Raw genomic sequence first — 19,206 nt, forward strand, 5'->3', positions numbered from 1 at the left:
GACAACCAGCTAAGGTCTAAGGAAGCCAGTGTCCTTACCCCTTGGAAGCAGCATCCCCAAGTCCTGCTGCAGGTGGCAAGTAATTCATGACATGCCAAGACTGAAAACATACAGATTATTCCAACCCTTGTTTTTAATAGAAGTCATAGCCTCAAGGTGTGAAGTCGTTAAGTCGTGCCTCTTTGCAACCCCACAGACTGTAGTACGCCAGGCTTCCCTGTCCTTCACTATCTCCCAGAATTTGCTCAAACTCATGTTCATTGAGTCGGTGATGCCATCCGACCATCTCATCCTCTGTCACGTAAAGAACAAAACCCCTGGGTTTTCAGGCAATGAAGCGGATACTGAAACCTGTGGGGTTCTACCTAATTCTTTGGTACGTATTTAAACCGCTGTGTTTCAGTTGTAGAAAAACTTTTGTCTTTGAAGATTTCAGGTAATAAACTGGAAAACAATTGATGACAGACACCTCCGGCCCCTTCTGTGTTGAGGTGAATGTTATCCCTGCGGGTGATGATGGAAGAACACCTGTGCCCCTCCATCATGCTTTCCTGTGAAAGGCTGAAACCGGGGAGCCTGGCTGTACACGACACCCGAGAGAAGACAGACGACACTGATGGACCGCTTACCGTGTGAGCGAATCTTCCACGAAGTATGATGAGTGCTCTAAGCACAGGGACAGGCAGACATGACTAGTGGACGGTGGCAGCCCAGGTGATACCCACATGATGGTTCTTAGGGGACGCACAAACCGGCGATGTAATGAGGGTGATGAAGGATGGAACAGGCCGTCTTCACAGGGCTTTCTTGTTCTTTGTACTAGAAATTACCTGAGGTATGTTTTTACCCTAGGCAACAAGTCTAGGGGAGGAGATCCACGGTTAAGAAAATGAGATCGTCTATTCTGCTCCTCCCCGACGCCAAGGGCGTGCCAATGTGCAGACATCCCAAGCAGGAGTCTAAGAACCCGAATACAGCCTCAGTATGCCAAAGTCGGTTTTCCTCCCAACTCTAATCTTAAAAAATTTCACACGTTTTTTTCATACATGGCACGAAGACCAAGTTCTCTATCTGAAATGAATCATTTGACCTATTAGCTTTGGCCATATGACAAAAATGGCCATAAAAATGAGGATTGTAAGATGGGGGTTCCAGAGGGAGTGGATGTGTATACACTTATGGCTGGTGAACGTTGATGTGTGGTGTAAACCAACACAGTACTAAAAGCAATTACCCTTCACTTAAAGGCACATTTTAAAAGGAGTACTGAACTCATACTCTTTTTTTTCGGCTGAACTGGGCAGCCTGTGGGTTCCTAACCAGGGACCAAACCCAAGCAGCGGCAGCGGCGAGTCTTAACCACTGTGTTCGGGGAGCCTAAGGGAAGTCCCTGAACTCGTGGTTCTGAAAGGTAGCAAGGGCAGGCCAAGAGAAAACTGGGGTACCGACAGGAAATCCTCGCTGTATTTCCTTATTATAACTTTCTGTGAGTTTAACAACACAGGCGCTGAAAAGAGAGTGAACTGGCAAACACAGCGGTCATCTTATTGGCCTTAGAGGATTACTGCAGCCTAAGTGAATTTCACTTGTATCTTTTTTTTTTTTTGGTAGCTCTAGTATTCATAAAACAAGCCTAGGCTTTTTGGAGTCTGACATATAAAATGTGCTGCTTACCTAAGTAAATGCTCATCACCCTAAGAAAAACACTAAAGGTGGTTTTCCTTTCACACGTGGTAGGTGCAACTTTATGTAGTCAATCTGAACTTAACGAAATCACATTCAACTTTTACAGTATGTTTTCTGCCTTCTGAAAGCTACCTTACTGCATACTTACACAGGCTAATTTATAAAGAGAGATTTTTGGTGAGGATTAACTCACCGTGGCAGCAATCTTAAGACTCTGTACAAGAAAGCCCCTGACAGACATCCACCAAGGATCTGGGGCAAGAGGAAGGGTATGATTTGTAGCTCCTCGTGTTTCCACGCAGGTCAAAGCCTAGAGAAAACCACCTAACTCCCACGCCATCCCCAACATGACGAACTACTAGCATTTTCAATCAGACAGAACCTGTGAATATAGTAAAGAGTCAATCTTAAAAAATCAAATTGTCTGTTAAACCTCCAATTTTTACTTTTTTTTCCAAGATTTTTGAAGCCTAGGTTGATGTAACTATGATTTTCCTTTCTACACATTTGACTTCAAACTTCTAGTTGGTATACCTACCAGACCATTACCTGGACCAGGTTAACTGCATAGGAAAGTTTTTTTTTTTAACTATGTTTACATTTTACTTAATCTTAAAAAAAGCATAGTAAAGAGTCTGAGGACAAATTATTCAACTGTTTATCATACATAAGACCGCATGACTATAATACAAAGGGGGGTTCTTTTTCATTTAACGTTACAATATACACAGCAAGTCCGGACCAGATCTTACAATCTGCACACAGGTATTTAACCTTTTCCATGCTGTTTATGTTTACAATGCACAGAAGCCCTGTAACCAAACCGTGTAGTAAAGCACACAAAACTGGACTGCAACATAACACAGTATGCAGAAGCATCGGCTCTGATGACTTCCTGTATGTAAATAGCGGTTTAAAAACTGCTTTTTTTTTGGTGCTTGCTAAGATGTGGCAACCAGCACAGAAAAAAAATGACCTGACCCACGTATGTCTTCACCTCATATTCCTAAACAGCAGTAACTACTGAATTCCTTTTGATATTGCTAGACTCAAGATGACATCCTTTTATTCACTGTAAACCTTCATGAACTACGAAGTTCAAAAATCATCCACAGGCTTGACATTTAATTACAAAATAAATATGGATTTCCTGATTAACAACAAAAAAAATTTTTGTGTGGTTTTATAAAAACGGATATTCCCAAGTTTCCATTCACATTCACATAGTTTTAAACCTTTTTGTCTTTTGTCACTGTTTTACATATAAAAACCTGCTTTTGTTCAGAAAAAAATTGACCTAGTCAGCCACATGGAATTGACCAATAAAAAGTAACGTGGTGTTTCTGCTGAGTTGTTTTGAACAGGGTTATCGGCAGAGGTAGATTACTGCTTCTTTTCTAGGCTTCTTTGATCCTGGACAGGTAAATTTCTTATCTTCATTCTCCCAATTCAACCGCTCAAAAGTATAACACCGTAAAATTGGTCAATTTAAAATGGGAACACAAATTTAGCAACTGCCAGACTGTGTTACATTAAGGCAGCATAATCTCAAAACTAGGCACCTGTTAAAACACCAGCCTGCTCATCTCAGGTCACGCGTGCGAGTTCTGCTTTACTCGTGCTCATGTTTTGGACCTGTTGGTGCAATCGAGGTCTTGCTTTCAAGTTTACAAGTAGGTTAATCAGGAATACAAGAATCAACTGCTAGTTCCATAGCTTCTGGATCCAGTGTCCCTTTACCTTCAGAAGCCTGAACACATTGAGGATGTAACAGCTGTTGTAATCTTGAGTTAGGTGTCAATCTATCATGTTCAGTACACAGATTGCTGTAAATGTATTGGCTATGGATTCAGCAACAGTTCCAGTTTTGTTTAAGCAATAGTACAGCCATAATTTTCAACTGACATTTAAAAATGGTCTAGTTACACCTTGTGTCAAAGTGCAGAACTGCTACATTATTGGTTACAGACATCTATGTGCTATAAAAACAGCTTTGGTACAATAAATTATCAAAAAAGAAAATAAATTTTTGTAAAATTCACAGCATAATTGTGAGGCAAAAAAGCAGTCACATAAAATTCTGCATTTTTTTTTAAAAAATGTTCAGGATGAACAGAAGACATCTTTGTGCAGAAGAAATGGTGGAGATACCACGTGCCGAGAAAAAGCAAAAGAAAAAGTAAAAAGCAGGAAGGGACACAGCTGTAGCTATTTCCATCAAAGCAAACCACTACTTCTGTGACCTTCAACCAATAAGGAAGTCAACTTTATGACACACGCAAAGTGACCTTGCAATACCTTACAATTAGTGGGTCACCAAAGTCTGTTTTAAAAGAAAGGCCTCTTGAATTACCCATTCTCTGTGTTTTCAGCGTTAAGGACTGTCTGCAAAAGCATGTCCCAAAGTGATTGCATCTGAAATGGTAGGCTCTTCTAGTTTCGAGTCCAAATCCATAAGGCCAAAGGTTTTCCCAAAGACCACCACTCAGACCTCCTCAGGACTGGCCACGACTGACCCGTTGATTGCTTCTCAGTGCACCTTGGACGGGAGGCCAGTCACGTTCCGTTCCCCTCCCTGCGGCCTCGGCAACGGGAGACCCACAGGACCCCAGGTCAGTGCTGCTTTGCTCCTCAGGAGATTCAGACAGAGGGCTCTGACCCCGCCACTCAGCGTGCGTCCTGTGCCTTCCACACGCCCATACAACCGTCCCTCCCATACAGCTGCAGGTGATGACTGTGTGAGCTGGAGGTCCCTCTTCTTACAGTACTGCGTTTCCGTGCCCAAGTGTGTTTAGAGGACTTAAAAACCCCAATTTCCCACCCCCCACCCCAAACAGAACAAAAACAAAACAAAAACGGGAGGCGGGGGGCGGGGGGAAAGGAAAAACAAAAAGGGGGAGAAAACACCCTCATGGGGCCCTGTACGCAAATGATGTGCAGTGCCGTTTTATTTTAAAATTAGTTGGCAAATGAGCAAGACCAACATCTGAACAATAACTTTTGTGGAATAGAAAGACAAAAAACCCCACTACGTGACCGGGATGTGGCAAGTTAAAATGGGGGGCGGCAAAAAGAGGACGCCTCTGAGCTATCCGAGAAGATGGGTTTGGACATGGCTCTTTTAAAAACTTCATTGTCCCTTTGCAATCTTTTCAAGTTAAAAAAAAAAAAAAAGTCAGCTTTGCCCTCCTGTAGCAGTTCAGTGTGTTAATCTCCTTCTGATTCAAGCAGCTTTGCACTTTGTTTTTTTTGGAAAAAAACACCACTTCTATAAAAACACACAAGAAACAAACTCAAGTTTCAATGTAGTCACGAGCTAGCTACAGGACTCTGCTGCACACACACCCCCGTCATGGGAGACTCCTCCCTATCAGCCCCTTGCCGCATTGCCAGGTGCCCTTCAGTCATGTAATGTGCAGGGCCTGTATTAGCAGAAAACTGGTATGCTGGATGTCCAGCTATGCCAGTCTCTTGGCGGGGATTGGAGTAGACGGTTAAATTAACGTCCATAGCTCCGTTCTGTCCAAAGTCCAAGGTATTAGCAGCCACTGGGCGATTCTGGTAGGCCTGATTGCCTTGATTACCAGTAGAGGAGGAAGATGTAGAGGAAGAAGTAGTTGAGGAAGACAGGGATGTCATGGAGTGGTGACTATGGCCAACCTCCATAGAATCCTGGGTAGAGGAGCTATTTGTTGGAGAATTGTAGACCCTTGGCCTGGTCCGGTTGCCCAAGGCTTGCTGTCCATGGTGGTGGTGGTGGTGGTGGTGGTGGTGGTGGTGATGGGAACTGTTTCCGTGGTGGTGATGCAATGCATTCTGTTGAGGGGCTACATGAAAGGTGGTTTCTTGAACGGGATGAGTTTCAACAGTGACTTGTGTAGGAGCTTCAGTGCCTGACCAACCAAGGGGAGCAGGAAACTGCTGACGCACCTGGAAGAGCAGATTGTAAAAAGATTTATTCAGAGGATGTTTCCAAGCTTTAATCTTCAATTAAAAGCTACATTAGCATTTACATTAGAGAGAGGGGTTTGAAATTTTAATGTTTTAGACAGCTCTCTAACACAAACTTGCAAATATGTTTCAAGAGTGAAAATCATTTTATTATGAAAGCTGCAATTTTTAGCAAGTTATACCCATAAACAGGGTCATATATTTTATTGGCCACTTTCCTTCCTTGGGAGCACTGTTTATGCCAGGGGTCAGCAAACTTCTTCTGGAAAGGGCCAGAGGGTAAAACTGGTTATTTCTGATCAGTCCAAAAGACATTCTTTACCCTAAAGCCCCTCCTCTCCATCTTTCCTGTTTTAACTGAACCACTACTATGCATTTAGCTGCCTAACCATTCCTCCACTCAAACAATCAGTGAGTAACACTAAAGCCACCTCCAAAATAAGAACTCACATCTGGCATCTCTTCATTACTCTATGTGAGGTCACTACCATCTCTTGCCTAGACTAACACAACAGCCTGCTAAATCAACTCCCATCTTCCCCCCTTGCCTTTTACCAAACCACTCCCCAAATCACAAGAATGATCTTTTAAAAACAGATATCCAAACTATTAAGCATGAAAAAGAAATAAAAAGCATCCAAATTGGAAATAAAGAAGTAAAATGGTTGCTACATACACATGATGCAACATTATATATGGAAAACCGTAAAGACTCCATGAGAAAAGTTTTGGAGATAATAAATTCAGTAGGGTTACAGGAGGAGAAGGCAATGGCACCCCACTCCAGTACTCTCAGAAAATCCCATGGACAGAGGAGCCTGGTGGGCTGCAGTCCATGGGGTCGTGAAGAGTCGGACACAACTGAGAGACTTCACTTTCCCTTTTCACTTTCATGCATTGGAGAAGGAGATGGCAACCCACTCCAGTGTTCTTGCCTGGAGAATCCCAGGGATGGGGGAGCCTGGTGGGCTGCCGTCTATGGGCTCGCACAGAGTCGGACATGACTGAAGTGACTTAGCAGCAGCAGCAGCAGGGTTACAGGATACAAAATCAGTTACACAAAAACCTATTGCATTTCTATATACTAATAATAAAATATCAGAAAAAGAAAACAATCCCATTTACAAAGGCATCAAAAAGAACAAAATAAGCAAGAAATAAATTTAACCAAGGAGGTGAAAGAGCTTTATATGGAAAACAAGACAAGAGCAAGAGACATGGAAGACCCAAGGCAATGGGAAGACTGGCCCTGCTCACTGACTGGAAGGGGAGAATCAGTGCTGCTAAGTGTCCAAATACTGAGAGCAACCTGCAGAGTCGATGCAATCCTATCAGAATCAAAACTTCAATGGCATTTTTTCAAAAAATAGAACAAAATCCTAAAATTTGTAATCCACAAAAAAGATCCAAGTAGTTGAAGCAACCCTGAGAAAGAAAAAGCTGGAAGCATCACACTCCTTGATACAGAACTATACTACAAAGCTATAGGAACTAAAAACGGCATGGTACCAGCACAAAAACCAGCACACAGATCAACGGAACAGGAGAGCGAGCCCAGAAATAAACCCATGTGTATACAGTCGATTAATTTGTGAGAAAGAACCAAAAATATACAATGGAGAAAGGCTATTCCCTTCAATAAATGGTGTCGTGGGAATTCCCGGTGGTCCAGTGGTTAAGAATCCACCTGCCGACACCGGGAACACAGGTCTGATCCCTGCCCAGAAGATGCCCGAGGCCACAGGGAAACCAAGACTGGGTGCCACGCATACTGCAGCCCACGCTCTGCACCGAGAAGCTGCCACAGGAGAAGCGACACAGCTCAGCAAAGAGCAGCCCCACTCGCAGAGACCAGAGAGCCTGTGCGCAATAATGAAGACCCACACAGCTCAGCAAAGAGCAGCCCCTGCTCACGGAGACCACAGAGAGCCTGTGTGCAACAGTGAAGACCCAGCACAGAGGAGAAATTAGTTAATTAATTTAAATGGTGTCAGGAAAACTAGACAGCCAGATACAAAAGAATGAAACTCAACCACCATTTTACACTAAACCCCCAAATGAACTCAACATGGATTAAAGACTTGAAGCCAGAAAACTCCTAGAAGGAAACACAGACAGTCTGGAACAAGCCCTGGCGATGATTTTTTGAATCTGACACCAAAGCAAAAGCAACAAAAGCAAAAATAAACAAATGAGACTACATTATACTAAAAACCTACTGTACACTAAAGGAAACCATCAACAAAACGAAAAGGCAACCTACTGAATGAGAGAAAACATTTGTCAACCACGTACCTGATAGGCTAATATCCCAAGCATAAAAAGAACTGATAAAACTCAATAGCAAAAACCCAAATAATCTGACTTAAAAATGGGCAGGAGATCTGACTACACGTTTCCAAGGAAGACACAAAGATGGCCACCATGCACAAGGAAAGCAACTCAACATCATTTGTCACTAAAGAAATGCAAACCCAAACCACAGTGAGACATCACTCCCAAAAAGACAACAAATGACAACTGCTGGTGAGGATGCAGAAAAAAGGAAACCCTCACGTACTGCTGATGGGAACATACATTAGTACACCCATTATATGGAAAATAGTATGGAGGAGGTTCTTCAAAAAATTAAAAACAGAACTACCACATGATATGATTATACAGTGGAACTGAGACTCATGGGATTAGATCTGATAGAGAGCCTGATAAACTATGGATGGAGGTTCGTGACATCGTACAGGAGACAGGGATCAAGACCATCCCCATGGAAAAGAAATGCAAAAAACCAAAAAGGCTATCTGAGGAGGCCTTACAAATAGCTGTGAAAAGAAGAGAAGAGAAAAGCAAAGGAGAAAAGGAAAGACATACCCATTTGAATGCAGAGTTCCAAAGAATAGCAAGGAGAGATAAGAAAGGCTTCCTCGGTGATCAATGCAAAGAACTAGAGGAAAACAACAGAATGGGAAAGACTAGCAATCTCTTCAAGAAAATCAGAGATACCAAGGGAACATTTCATGCAAAGATGGGCTCAGTGAAGGACAGAAATGGTATGGACCTAACAGAAGCAGAAGATATTAAGAAGAGGTGGCAAGAATACACAGAAGAACTATACAAAAAAGATCTTCACAACCCAGATAATCATGATGGAGTGATCAGTCACCTAGAACCAGACATCCTGGAATGTGAAGTCAAGTGGGCCTTAGGAAGCATCACCACGAACAAAGCTAGTGGAGGTGATGAATTCCAGCTGAGCTATGTCAAATCCTAAAAGATGATGCTGTGAAAGTGCTGCACTCAATATGTCAGCAAATTTGGAGAACTCAGGAGGGGCCACAGGACTGGAAAAGGTCAGTTTTCATTCCAATCCCAAAGAAAGGCAGTGCCAAAGAATGCTCAAACTACTGCACAATTGCACTCATCTCACACGCTAGTAAACTAATGCTCAAAATTCTCCAAGCCAGACTTAAACAGTACATGAACCATGAACTTCCAGATGTTCAAGCTGGTTTTAGAAAAGGCAGAGGAACCAGAGATCAAATTGCCAACATCTGTTGGGTTATCGAAAAAGCAAGAGAGTTCCAGAAAAACATTTATTTCTGCTTTGTTGACTATGCCAAAGCCTTTGACTGTATGGATCACATTAACTGTGGAAAATTCTTCAGGAGACGGGAATACCAGACCACCTGACCTGCCTCTTGAGAAACCTATATGCAGGTCAGGAAGCAACAGTTAGAATTGGACATGGAAGAACAGACTGGGTCCAAATCGGAAAAGGAGTATGTCAAGGCTGTATATTATTACCCTGCTTATTTAACTTCTATGCAGAGTACATCATGAGAAACGCTGGGCTGGAGGAAGCACAAGCTGGAATCAAGATTGCCGGGAAAAATATCAATAACCTCAGATATGCAGATGACACCACCCTTATGGCAGAAAGTGAAGAGGAACTCAAAAGCCTCTTGATGAAGGTGAAAGTGGAGAGTGAAAAAGTTGGCTTAAAACTCAACATTCAGAAAACGAAGATCATGGCATCTGGTCCCATCACTTCATGGCAAACAGATGGGGGCAAACATTAGTGGAAACACTGCCAGACTTTATTTTTTTGGGCTCCAAAATCACTGCAGATGGTGACTGTAGCCATGAAATTAAAAGACGCTTTCCTTGGAAGAAAAGTTATGACCAACCAAGACAGCATATTAAAAAGTAGACATGTTACTTTGCCAAGAAAGGTCTGTCTAGTTAAGGCTATGGATTTTCCAGTAGTCATGTATGGATGTGAGAGCTGGATTATAAAGAAAGCTGAGCACCAAAGAATTGATGCTTTTGAACTGTAGTGCTGGAGAAGACTCTTGAGAGTCCCTTGGACTGCAAGGAGATCCAACCAGTCCATCTTAAAGGAAATCAATCCTGAATATTCACTGGAAGGACTGATGTTAAAGCTGAAACTCCAATACTTTGGCCACTTGATGTGAAGAATCGACTGATTTGAAAAGACCTTGATGCTGGGCAAGACTAAAGGCAGGAAGAGAAGGGGACAATAGAGGATGAGATGGTTGGATGGCATCACCGACTCAGTGGACATGGGTTTGGGTGGACTCTGGGAGTTGGTGATGGACTGGGAAGCCTGGAGTGCTGGAGTCCATGGGGTCACAAAGAATCGGACATGACTGACTGAACTGAACCACATCATCCTCAATTCCACTTCTGGGTATTTACCTGAAGAAAACAAAAACACTATCTTGGAAAGATATATGTACCCCCATGTTCACTGTAGCATTATTTTAACAGCCAAAATAAGAAACAACCCAAGCATCCACTGAAGGATGAATGGATACACAACCTGCACAGTCTGATCAGTGCTCATTTCTCCAGCCTTTTCCTCTGGTCTGCCTTCTTCTTGCTGCCTGGGTTCCTACTACACAGCATCTTCCTTCTGTTCCTCTATCCGGTCAACATCTTTCACATGCCTCAGAGTATCTGCACATACTGTTCCCTTCTGCCTACAATGCTCTGATTTCTAATTTCTGCTTGGATGCTTCTTTCTCATTGTTTCAATTCCAGAGTCTTCCCTCACCACTCTGGCTAACGCTGCCCTAACTTCTGGGCCAGAGACTCCCAGTTGTCCTCAAAAAACTTCTTCCTGGGCATGTGGCTCCAACCACACTCACTTCCAGTCTCCGCTGTACTTAGACATGGCCGTGCAACTGTTTTGGTCAATGGCAAGTTCCTATAGCACAACCAGATCCAGTCCACAACATACCTGCCAGGTCCTTCTGTGGCATGCAGCAGACAACTAGGCCCTGGGGATGGGGCAGTCACAAGATGTCAGGAACCCAGGACATGGGAGAGCCGTGCTGCTAACCCACATGCCCACTCTGGACATTACATAAAAGAGAAACTTCACATTCTTCAAGCTACCATATTTTGGGGGCTCTATCTGTTACCAGTTGGGCCTACTTAAATTAATACACCTCACCCAACAAACAGCTAGTCTCTATTATATTGTCTTATTTTCTAGTTCTTGCAATTTCTATTCACTTGATTCATTTATATACTGAGTCACTGTAACCTCTAGGAAGGCAAAGCCTGTTTCTTTATCACCAGTGGCTAGCACAGATCATTCAGTATTTACTCAATGAAAGTGGTCCCAAGAAATACTACTGAAAATAATCCAGACAAAAAACAGGCAGAAAATTCTCAGAGAATGCTGCTGCTACTGCTAAGTCACTTCAGTCGTGTCCGACTCTGTGGAACCCCATAGACAGTAGCCCACCAGGCTCTGCCATCCCTGGGATTCTCCATGCAAGAACACTGGAGTGGGTTGCCATTTCCTTCTCCAATCAGAGAATGCTAATGATTCTTAAACTGTGACACTACTCAAATTCATACATGAAAAGAAATAAACAAAATGTAACTATACTGTGTCCAATGCTAGGTTTTTCATTTCAGACTGTATCCAAAGATGATCCCAGTTTCTTAAAACTCAGTTACTGGCAAGCTAAACTGGTAAAAATTACACAGAGAGCAATTTGGCAACAGTCATCAAAGTGACAAGCCACATTATTCTCTGACCCAACAATTTCACATCCAAGAATTTATATCACAGATGAACTAACTGTGTGTGTGTGGATGATTTGTATATGGGGTTATTCATTATAGCAGTATTTTGAGTAGTAAAGTAAGGAAGACTGAAAGTAGACTCAATGTCCATTAATAGGGAACAACTGCAATGCCCTGTGGAACATCTACACAACAGAATACTGTGTGACTATTAAAAGCAAAACAAAACAAATGAAAAGCTCTCTATGAAACAGAATGAGTTCCATAATATATCTATTAAAAAATATATGTAAAACACATTAAAATAAAAAAAAAAAGCTGTGAAGCAGTGTGCATGGTATGCTACCTACCACTTGTGTGCAAAAGGTTAGATGAAGAGTATATATTTGTATTTGCTTGAGTATGTATAAAACATCTCAGAAAGGCTACAGAAAACCAGTAACATTAATATAGTAATCAGGTGGCTAGACGACACAGAAGGAAAGACTCTTCACTGAGTCCCCGTCTATGTTACCGATTTGTAAACCATGTGAACGTATCAACTGTTTAAAAATTAAATAAAAAAGGTTTGAAGCAAATAAGACACAATATTGACTTCTTTAAATACGGGTAGGATGAACACAAATGTCTTATCTTATCCTGGTAGAGTTTATGTATTTGCAGTATTAATATATTTGGAAGAATAAAGGGAGGAAAGAAGGATACTCTGAAGAATTAGGGAAAGCCTCTGGTAGTGATATTTAAGCTCAGAAGGATATACAGTAGTCACCGAGGCAGAGAGAGAGGAAAAGCATATTCCAGGCTGAGCACAGTCCACGTGAGAACTGTGATGGAGAACACAATAAGGTCCGGAAAATGAAAAAAATTCCCGGAAGACCAGAGTGAATGGAGAGGAAGAATGCCTGGGTCGGGGCCAGAGCACAGGAACCACTGAAAACCCCGCTGCGCTCAGTTGCGTCTGACTCTTTGCCACCCTGTCCATGGGACTCTCCAGACTAGAATACTGGAGGGGGTTGCTGTGCTCTCCTCCAGGGGATCTTCCTGATCAGGGGTCGAACCCGCGTCTCTTGTCTCCGGCACTGGTAGGCAGTTCTTTACCACCAGCGCTACCTGGGAAGCCTTCTCAAATTTTTTTTTTTTTTGAAGTACAAGAGAAAGCCAAAAAGTGGCTGAAAGCAGGGGATGGATCCGGATGAGACTGCTTTCCTGAACATTTATTTACTTGGCTGAAGAACAGAGGCGAACTGGTGAATGAAACAGATGCTGGAAGACCAGTCAAAAACCATCTTTATAGTAAGATAGGCTAGAGACGCCTGCAGCAAGGAGCGGGGTAGTGAAGTGGAGAGAACAGAAACACATGTAAGATACTCAGAATCCACACTATTTATCACTGGATTCCTTGTCAGGGGGGGAGGGAGAGATTCAAGGATTAACTCCCAAGCATCAAGTGTATGACCTAAGAAAATGGGTAAATTCGGGGCCATTCTGTACAAAGAACAGATCAAAGTAGAAGAGCTGTGGTAGAAGAGGAAGCGATGACAAGGATCAACGTGACACACTTGTAGGTTGTGCTGTGGAGACCTCCAGTGCGGCACTGATAGGAGATGATCAGAAATAAAGGCACAGGGCTCAAGAGTGAGGTCCAGGTCAGAAATCAACATGTGAAGTGACTGACATCAAGATGGAAGTTGTGGGCACGGGTAGGAGCACAAGAGGTCACCAGGAGGGTGTCGGTGAGAGAGGGCACAGGACGTCCACTTTCACTGGCAGGTGGAGAAGAGAATCCAGAAAGGAGGCGATGACGGAAGGGGGCAGGCGGGGCGGAGGGCCACGCTGTCCGGGAAAGCAGAGGCGAGCCTGCCCAGGGCAGGCAGAAACCAGTGCCGCATCACTGTGAGTGCAGACCGGAGAGAGAAGCGACCGAGAGCCCGCCCGGCTCCTGAGAACTGACCGCTGGTGACAGCACAGGACAGGTGCTCACACGGGAGCAGGCTGACGGCAGCAGCAGCAGGGCTCTCGAAGGGCGAGGAGACAGAGCCCGCGGAGAGCAGAGCGCGGGGCGGGAACACACGGGCCGGGGAAGGCCGTCCAGAGACGCCTGGGGAGGGCCGGGCGTGGAGGGAAGGCGGTGAGCAGAGGCCCCGGGTAGCAGCGGGCCGGGCAGGAGGCTGAGGACAAGCGCCCGCGCAGGCACGAGAGGTGTCTGGGGACAGGCCGTGAGGCCTTCCTTTCTGAAGAGTGCTCCCCACCCAGGGACGAGTCAGGGAGAATAGAGGAGGAGAGGCTTCTAAGAGGCAGAGAAGAGTTTGAAACAAGTACTGGAGAGAACGGGAGCGGGAAGAGATGATGTGAGAAGCAGGAAGGCCTGCCCAGCAGGCTGGTGACCACGAATCAAGGGCGGCGACAACCTCCGACAGGTGCACCGCTCCACCAGCCCGCGGCAGCCCCAGACCCAACAACAGGGGTGATGTTCATCAACGTCCACTTTATTTCTCGTTAAATAATAGACTGCCTCTTATTACAGGCATCATTACGCAGTACTCAGGATGAATTAACTTACTATTCTACAGAGTATTTAAATATTAGTAAATATTTTTACTACTACCATCTGCTTCACCCCCTCAAGAAATTTTACTTCATTAGATCCTCTTTAATCAGTTGAAAAACCAACTGAATGAAAAAACTTCAAAACACAAAACAAAACATGGAGGAGAGAAATCAAACCACAAACTGATCCAGAACCTAGGCCCATTGGTGGTGACAGATGACAAGAGGAGGGAGAGGCAGTAATTAAGATCCTGAGCCTCAGAGAGACCTGAACCCAGGAAGTCCCAGTTCCCACTGTAAAACGAAACTCCAAACAGGGTAAGGCTCAAAATGCTCCCAGAGTAAACGAGATAAACACAGGGGAAACCCACATGGAGCAGCAGCTCGCACGCACTCAGTAAATCTTAGCTGTTTCTAAACAAGGAGGGAAATGACTGCAAGGTTGTGCTGCTTTATGTCAGTCTTGTAAGTGAGAAGCTCTTACAGGTGAGGAAGCTGTGACCCTTTGGGGTAAGTGACAATCACTTGAAAGACCCTGGGCACCCACACTGCTCCGCAGGCACGGCGGAGGGCGCGCATGAGGGCGGGCCGGGCTCACCTGCGGACTGTGGGTCTCACAGTCCATGGCCTGCACGGCGGCCGTGAAGTGCCCGCCGCTGTGCCGATGCTGGTGCGTTGGGTCCGACCTGGCTCTCCCACTGTTGCTCGTCCCCGACGATCCACCTGGAGCATCGAAACACAGCACTACTTGTGAGTTTGAAGTTAGTTGTGTTGAAATAGATACATCCTAAAACTGTAACATTAAAACTGAAACACTTTCTATTAACCTGAAAGGGCACCAGAAAAGCACCCAATTCTCTTCTTTCACATAGATCACTGAACTCAAATGGACCAAGTTAAGTCAGGAAAACTCAAGCATGTGGACCAAGTATTTCCACTTTAAAAACAATTTAAATATTTGGCCACTCGTTTTTTCCCAAGCAGAATTTATTATATGCACAGTTAAGTCTTAGAACTTGGTGGACTTTTTTTGACTAGCCCCAAAGAATAGACTTACAAAAAATAATTCCTCCCTTGTTGTTGCTCAGTTGCCAAGTTGTGTCCAACTCTTTGCTTCCCCAAGGAGCGCAGCACGCAAGGCTTCCCTGTCCTTCACTATCTCAAGGAGTTTGCTAAAATTCATGTGCAATAAGTTGGCAATGCCACCCAACCATCTCATCTTCTTTTGCCCCCTTCTCCTCATTCCCTCAATCTTTTCTAGAATCAGTGTCATTTCAATCAGTTGGCTCTTTGCATCAGGTGGCCAAAGTATTGGAGCTTCAGCATCAGTCCTTCCAATGAATATTCAGGTTTGATTTCCTTTAGGATTAATTGGTTTGATCTCCTAGCAGTTCAAGGGACTCCCAAGAGTCTTCTCCAGTACCACAGTTCGAAAAATCCATTCTTCCGTGCTCACTCTTCTTTATGGTCCAACTCTCACATCTGTATATGACTACTGGAAAAACCACAGCTTTGATTGTATGGACCTCTGTCAGCAAAGTAATGTCTCTGCTTTTTAATATGATGTCTAGGTTGGTCATAGTTTTTCTTCCAAGGAGCAAGCACCTTTTAATTTCACAGTTTCAAGTCAAGTGTCTGAAATGATTTTGGAGCCCAAGAAAATAAAGTCTGTCACTGTTTCCATTTTTTCCTAACCTATTTGTCATGAAATGATGGGACCGGATGCCATGATCTTCGTTTTTTGAATGTTGAGTTTTAAGCCAGCTTTTGCACTCTCCTCTTTCACCTTCATCAAGAGGCTCTTTAGTTCCTCTTTGCTTTCTGCCATAGGGTAGTGTCATCTGCATTATCTGAGGTTATTGATATTTCTCCCAGCAATCTTGATTCTGGCTTGTGCTTCATCCAGTCCAGCATTTCTCATGATGTACTCTGCATGTAAGTTAAATAAGCAGGGTGACAATATACAGCCTTGAAGTACTCCTTTGCTGATTTGGAACTAGTCAGTTGCTCGTGAAAGGTTTTAACTGTTTCTTCCTGATGTGCATACAGGTTTCTCAGGAGCAGGTTAAGGTGGTCTGGTATTCCCATCTTTTGAAGAATTTTCCACAGTTTTTGTGATCCACACAGTCAAAAGTTTTAGCGCAGTCAATGACGCACAAGTAGATGTTTTTCTGGAATTCCCTTGCTTTTTCTATGAGCCAACAAATGTTGGCAATTTGATCTCTGGTTCCTCTGCTTTTTCTAAATCTAGCTTGTACATCTCTAAGTTCTTGGTTCACATACTGTTGGAAGTCTAGCTTGGACGATTTTGAGCATTACCTTGCTAGCGTGTGAGATGAGTGCAACCGTTCAGTAGTTTGAACATTTTTTTTGCATTCCCTTTCTTAGGGATTAGAAACTGACCTTTTCTAGTCCTGTGGCCACTGCTGAGTTTTCCAAATTTGCTGGCATATTGAGTGCAGCACTTTGACAGCATCATCGTTTAGGATTTAAAATAGTTCAACTGGAATTCTATCACCTTCAGTAACTTTGACTGTAGTGATGCTTCCCAAGGTCCACTTGACTTCACATTCCAGAATGTCTGGCTCTAGGTGAGTGATCACACCATCGTGGTTATCTGGGTCACTAAGATCTTTTTTGTACAGTCTCTCTATGTATTCTCGCCACCGCTCCTTAACCTCTTCTGCTTCTGTTATGTTCTTACTGTTTCTGTCCTCTGTCATGCCTATCCTTGCATGAAATGTTCCCCTGATATCTCCCATTTTCTTGAAGAGATCTCTAGTCTTTCCCATTATATTGTTTTCCTCTCTTTGCATTGGTCATTTAAGAAGGCTTTTTTATCTCTCCTTGATATTCTCCAAAACTCTGCCTTTAGTTGGCTATCTCTTTCACTTTCTCCTTTGCCTGTCAGTTCTCATCTCAGCTATTTGTAAGGCTTCCTCAGACAACCACTTTGCACTCTTGCGTTTTTTCCTGGAGATGGTTTTGATGACTACCTCCTGCACAATGTAACGAACCTTGTGAGGTTTGTAGTGTTGTTAAGAATTCAGCCCACAGTTCTTCAGGCACTCTGTCTATCAGACGTAATCCCTTGAATCTATTCAACACCTCCACTGTGTAGTCATAAGGGACTTGATTTAGGTCATACCCGAATGGTCTAGTGCTTTTCCCTACCTTCTTCAGTTTAAGCCTAAATTTTGCAAAAAGGAGCTCATAATCTGAGCCAGTCAGCCCCAGGTCTTGTTTTGGCTGACTGTGTAGAGCTTCTCCATCTTTAGCAGGAAAGAATATAATCAACCTGATTTCGGTACTGATCATCTGGTGATGTCCATGTGTAGGGTTGTCTCCTGTGTTGTTGGAAGAGTGTGTTTGCTATGACCAGCGTGTTCTTTTGGCAAAACTGTTAGCCTCTGCTGTGCTTCATTTTGTATTCTTAGGCCAAACTTGCCTGTTATTCCAGGTATCTCTTTGACTTTCTACTTTCGATTCCAATCCAGTGATGAAAAGGACATCTTTTTTAGGTGTTAGTTCTAGAAAGTCTTGTAGGTCTTCAGAGAACTGTTTAACTTCATTAGTGGTTTGAGGCACAGACTTGGATTACTGTGATATTGAATGGTCTGCCTTGGAAACGAACAGAGATCATTCTGTCATTTTCGAGACTGCACCCCAGTATTGCATTTGGGACTCTTTTGTTGACTATGAGGGCTATTCTATTTCTTCTAAGGGATTCTTGCCCACAGTAGTAGATACAACGGTCACTGGAATTAAATTTCTCATTCCGGCCCATTTTAGTTCACTGATTCCTAAGAAGCTGATATTCACTCTTGTCACCTCCCACTTGGCCGCATCCAGTTTACCTTGATTCATGGTCCTAACATTCCAGGTTCTTTACAGCATCGGACTTTACTTCCATCACCAAACACATCCACAACAGGGCATCGTTTCTGCTTTGGCCCGGCCTCTTCATTCTTTCTGGAGTTATTTTTCCTCTCTTCACCACAGTAGCACATTGGACACCTACTGACTTGGGGGCGGGGGGCATCCCTCAAGTGTCAGTGTCATATCTTTTCGCCTTTTCATACTGTTTACGGGGTTCTCAAGGCAAGAATACTGGAGTGGTTTGCCATTCCTTTCTCCAGTGGACCACATTTTGTCAGAAGTCTCTGACACCATGACCCATCCAACCTGGGTGGCCGCACACAGCAGGGCTCATAGCTTCCCTGAGTTACACAATACTGTGATTCATGTGATCATTTTGGTTAGTGATTGTGGGTTTTTGTTCTGGAGGTTGTAGGATTGTAGTTCTTGCTTCTTCTGTTTGCCCTCTGATGGATTCCTCCTTACCCATTAACAAACTTTAAAAATACATTAAATAACCCCCACTTTGTAAAGAAAAGAGCACACATTTCAAAGCCTAACATGGTATCAGAACAACAGACCTGAGCTTGAAGATGTACTGGAGGTGGTGCCTGAAGACTGTGACTGCTCCATAGCAGGACTCGTGGATACACTATTACTCGTATTTGTACCTTCATCAGCTGTTTTCTTGAAAAAACTGTGCTGCAGGGCATAGTAAGGTTGAATTCGAGATTTGGGGTCATAGTCAAGCATCCTTAAAATGAGGTCTTTGAACTTCAAGTAGTCAGCTACTGTATGGCCCGACTCCCCAGCACGCCGCCCACCAGGCCCTCCTGTTTCTACTCCGAGAATATTATGCAGTTTACGGGTTCCTGGTGGTTTGTACTCCTAAAGAGAAAAGAGACAAAAGAAGGGGGGGTTTCTCTAAATTTGATGGAATGTGTAAAAGCCTACATAACATCACATCAAATAAGGTTCCTTATAGGGTAAGGCCGAGACCTTTGTTAAAAGGAGTGCTTAATGGTCTGCTCCTCTGGATTTTCACATGTACTACTCTAAAAGCACTGCAGTTAGGAGAAATTCAAAATAACTCTGAGCACAAAT

General features: G+C 43.6%; 1 protein-coding gene across 15 annotated transcripts in view; it reads right to left on the reverse strand.

Moving 5' to 3' along the window:
* Positions 1-2,322: 2,322 nt before the first annotated feature.
* Positions 2,323-19,206, reverse strand: part of DYRK1A (dual specificity tyrosine phosphorylation regulated kinase 1A) — a 144,664-nt gene continuing 127,780 nt past the window's right edge. For all 15 annotated transcript variants that reach the window (XM_086403975.1, XM_086403595.1, XM_086404364.1 and 12 more), the window contains 3 exons: positions 18,684-18,990; positions 14,843-14,967; positions 2,323-5,616 (listed from right to left, as the gene is read on the reverse strand). In XM_086403975.1, the coding sequence (XP_086260101.1) occupies positions 4,996-5,616; positions 14,843-14,967; positions 18,684-18,990 (1,053 nt within the window). In that variant the 3' untranslated portion in view covers positions 2,323-4,995. The remainder of the gene's footprint in view (positions 5,617-14,842; positions 14,968-18,683; positions 18,991-19,206) is intronic.

This window comes from Bos grunniens, chromosome 1 (assembly GCF_055505025.1).
Source record: "Bos grunniens cultivar Pamir isolate PY7600 chromosome 1, Bosgru_T2T1.0, whole genome shotgun sequence".
Lineage (NCBI taxonomy): Eukaryota > Metazoa > Chordata > Mammalia > Artiodactyla > Bovidae > Bos > Bos grunniens.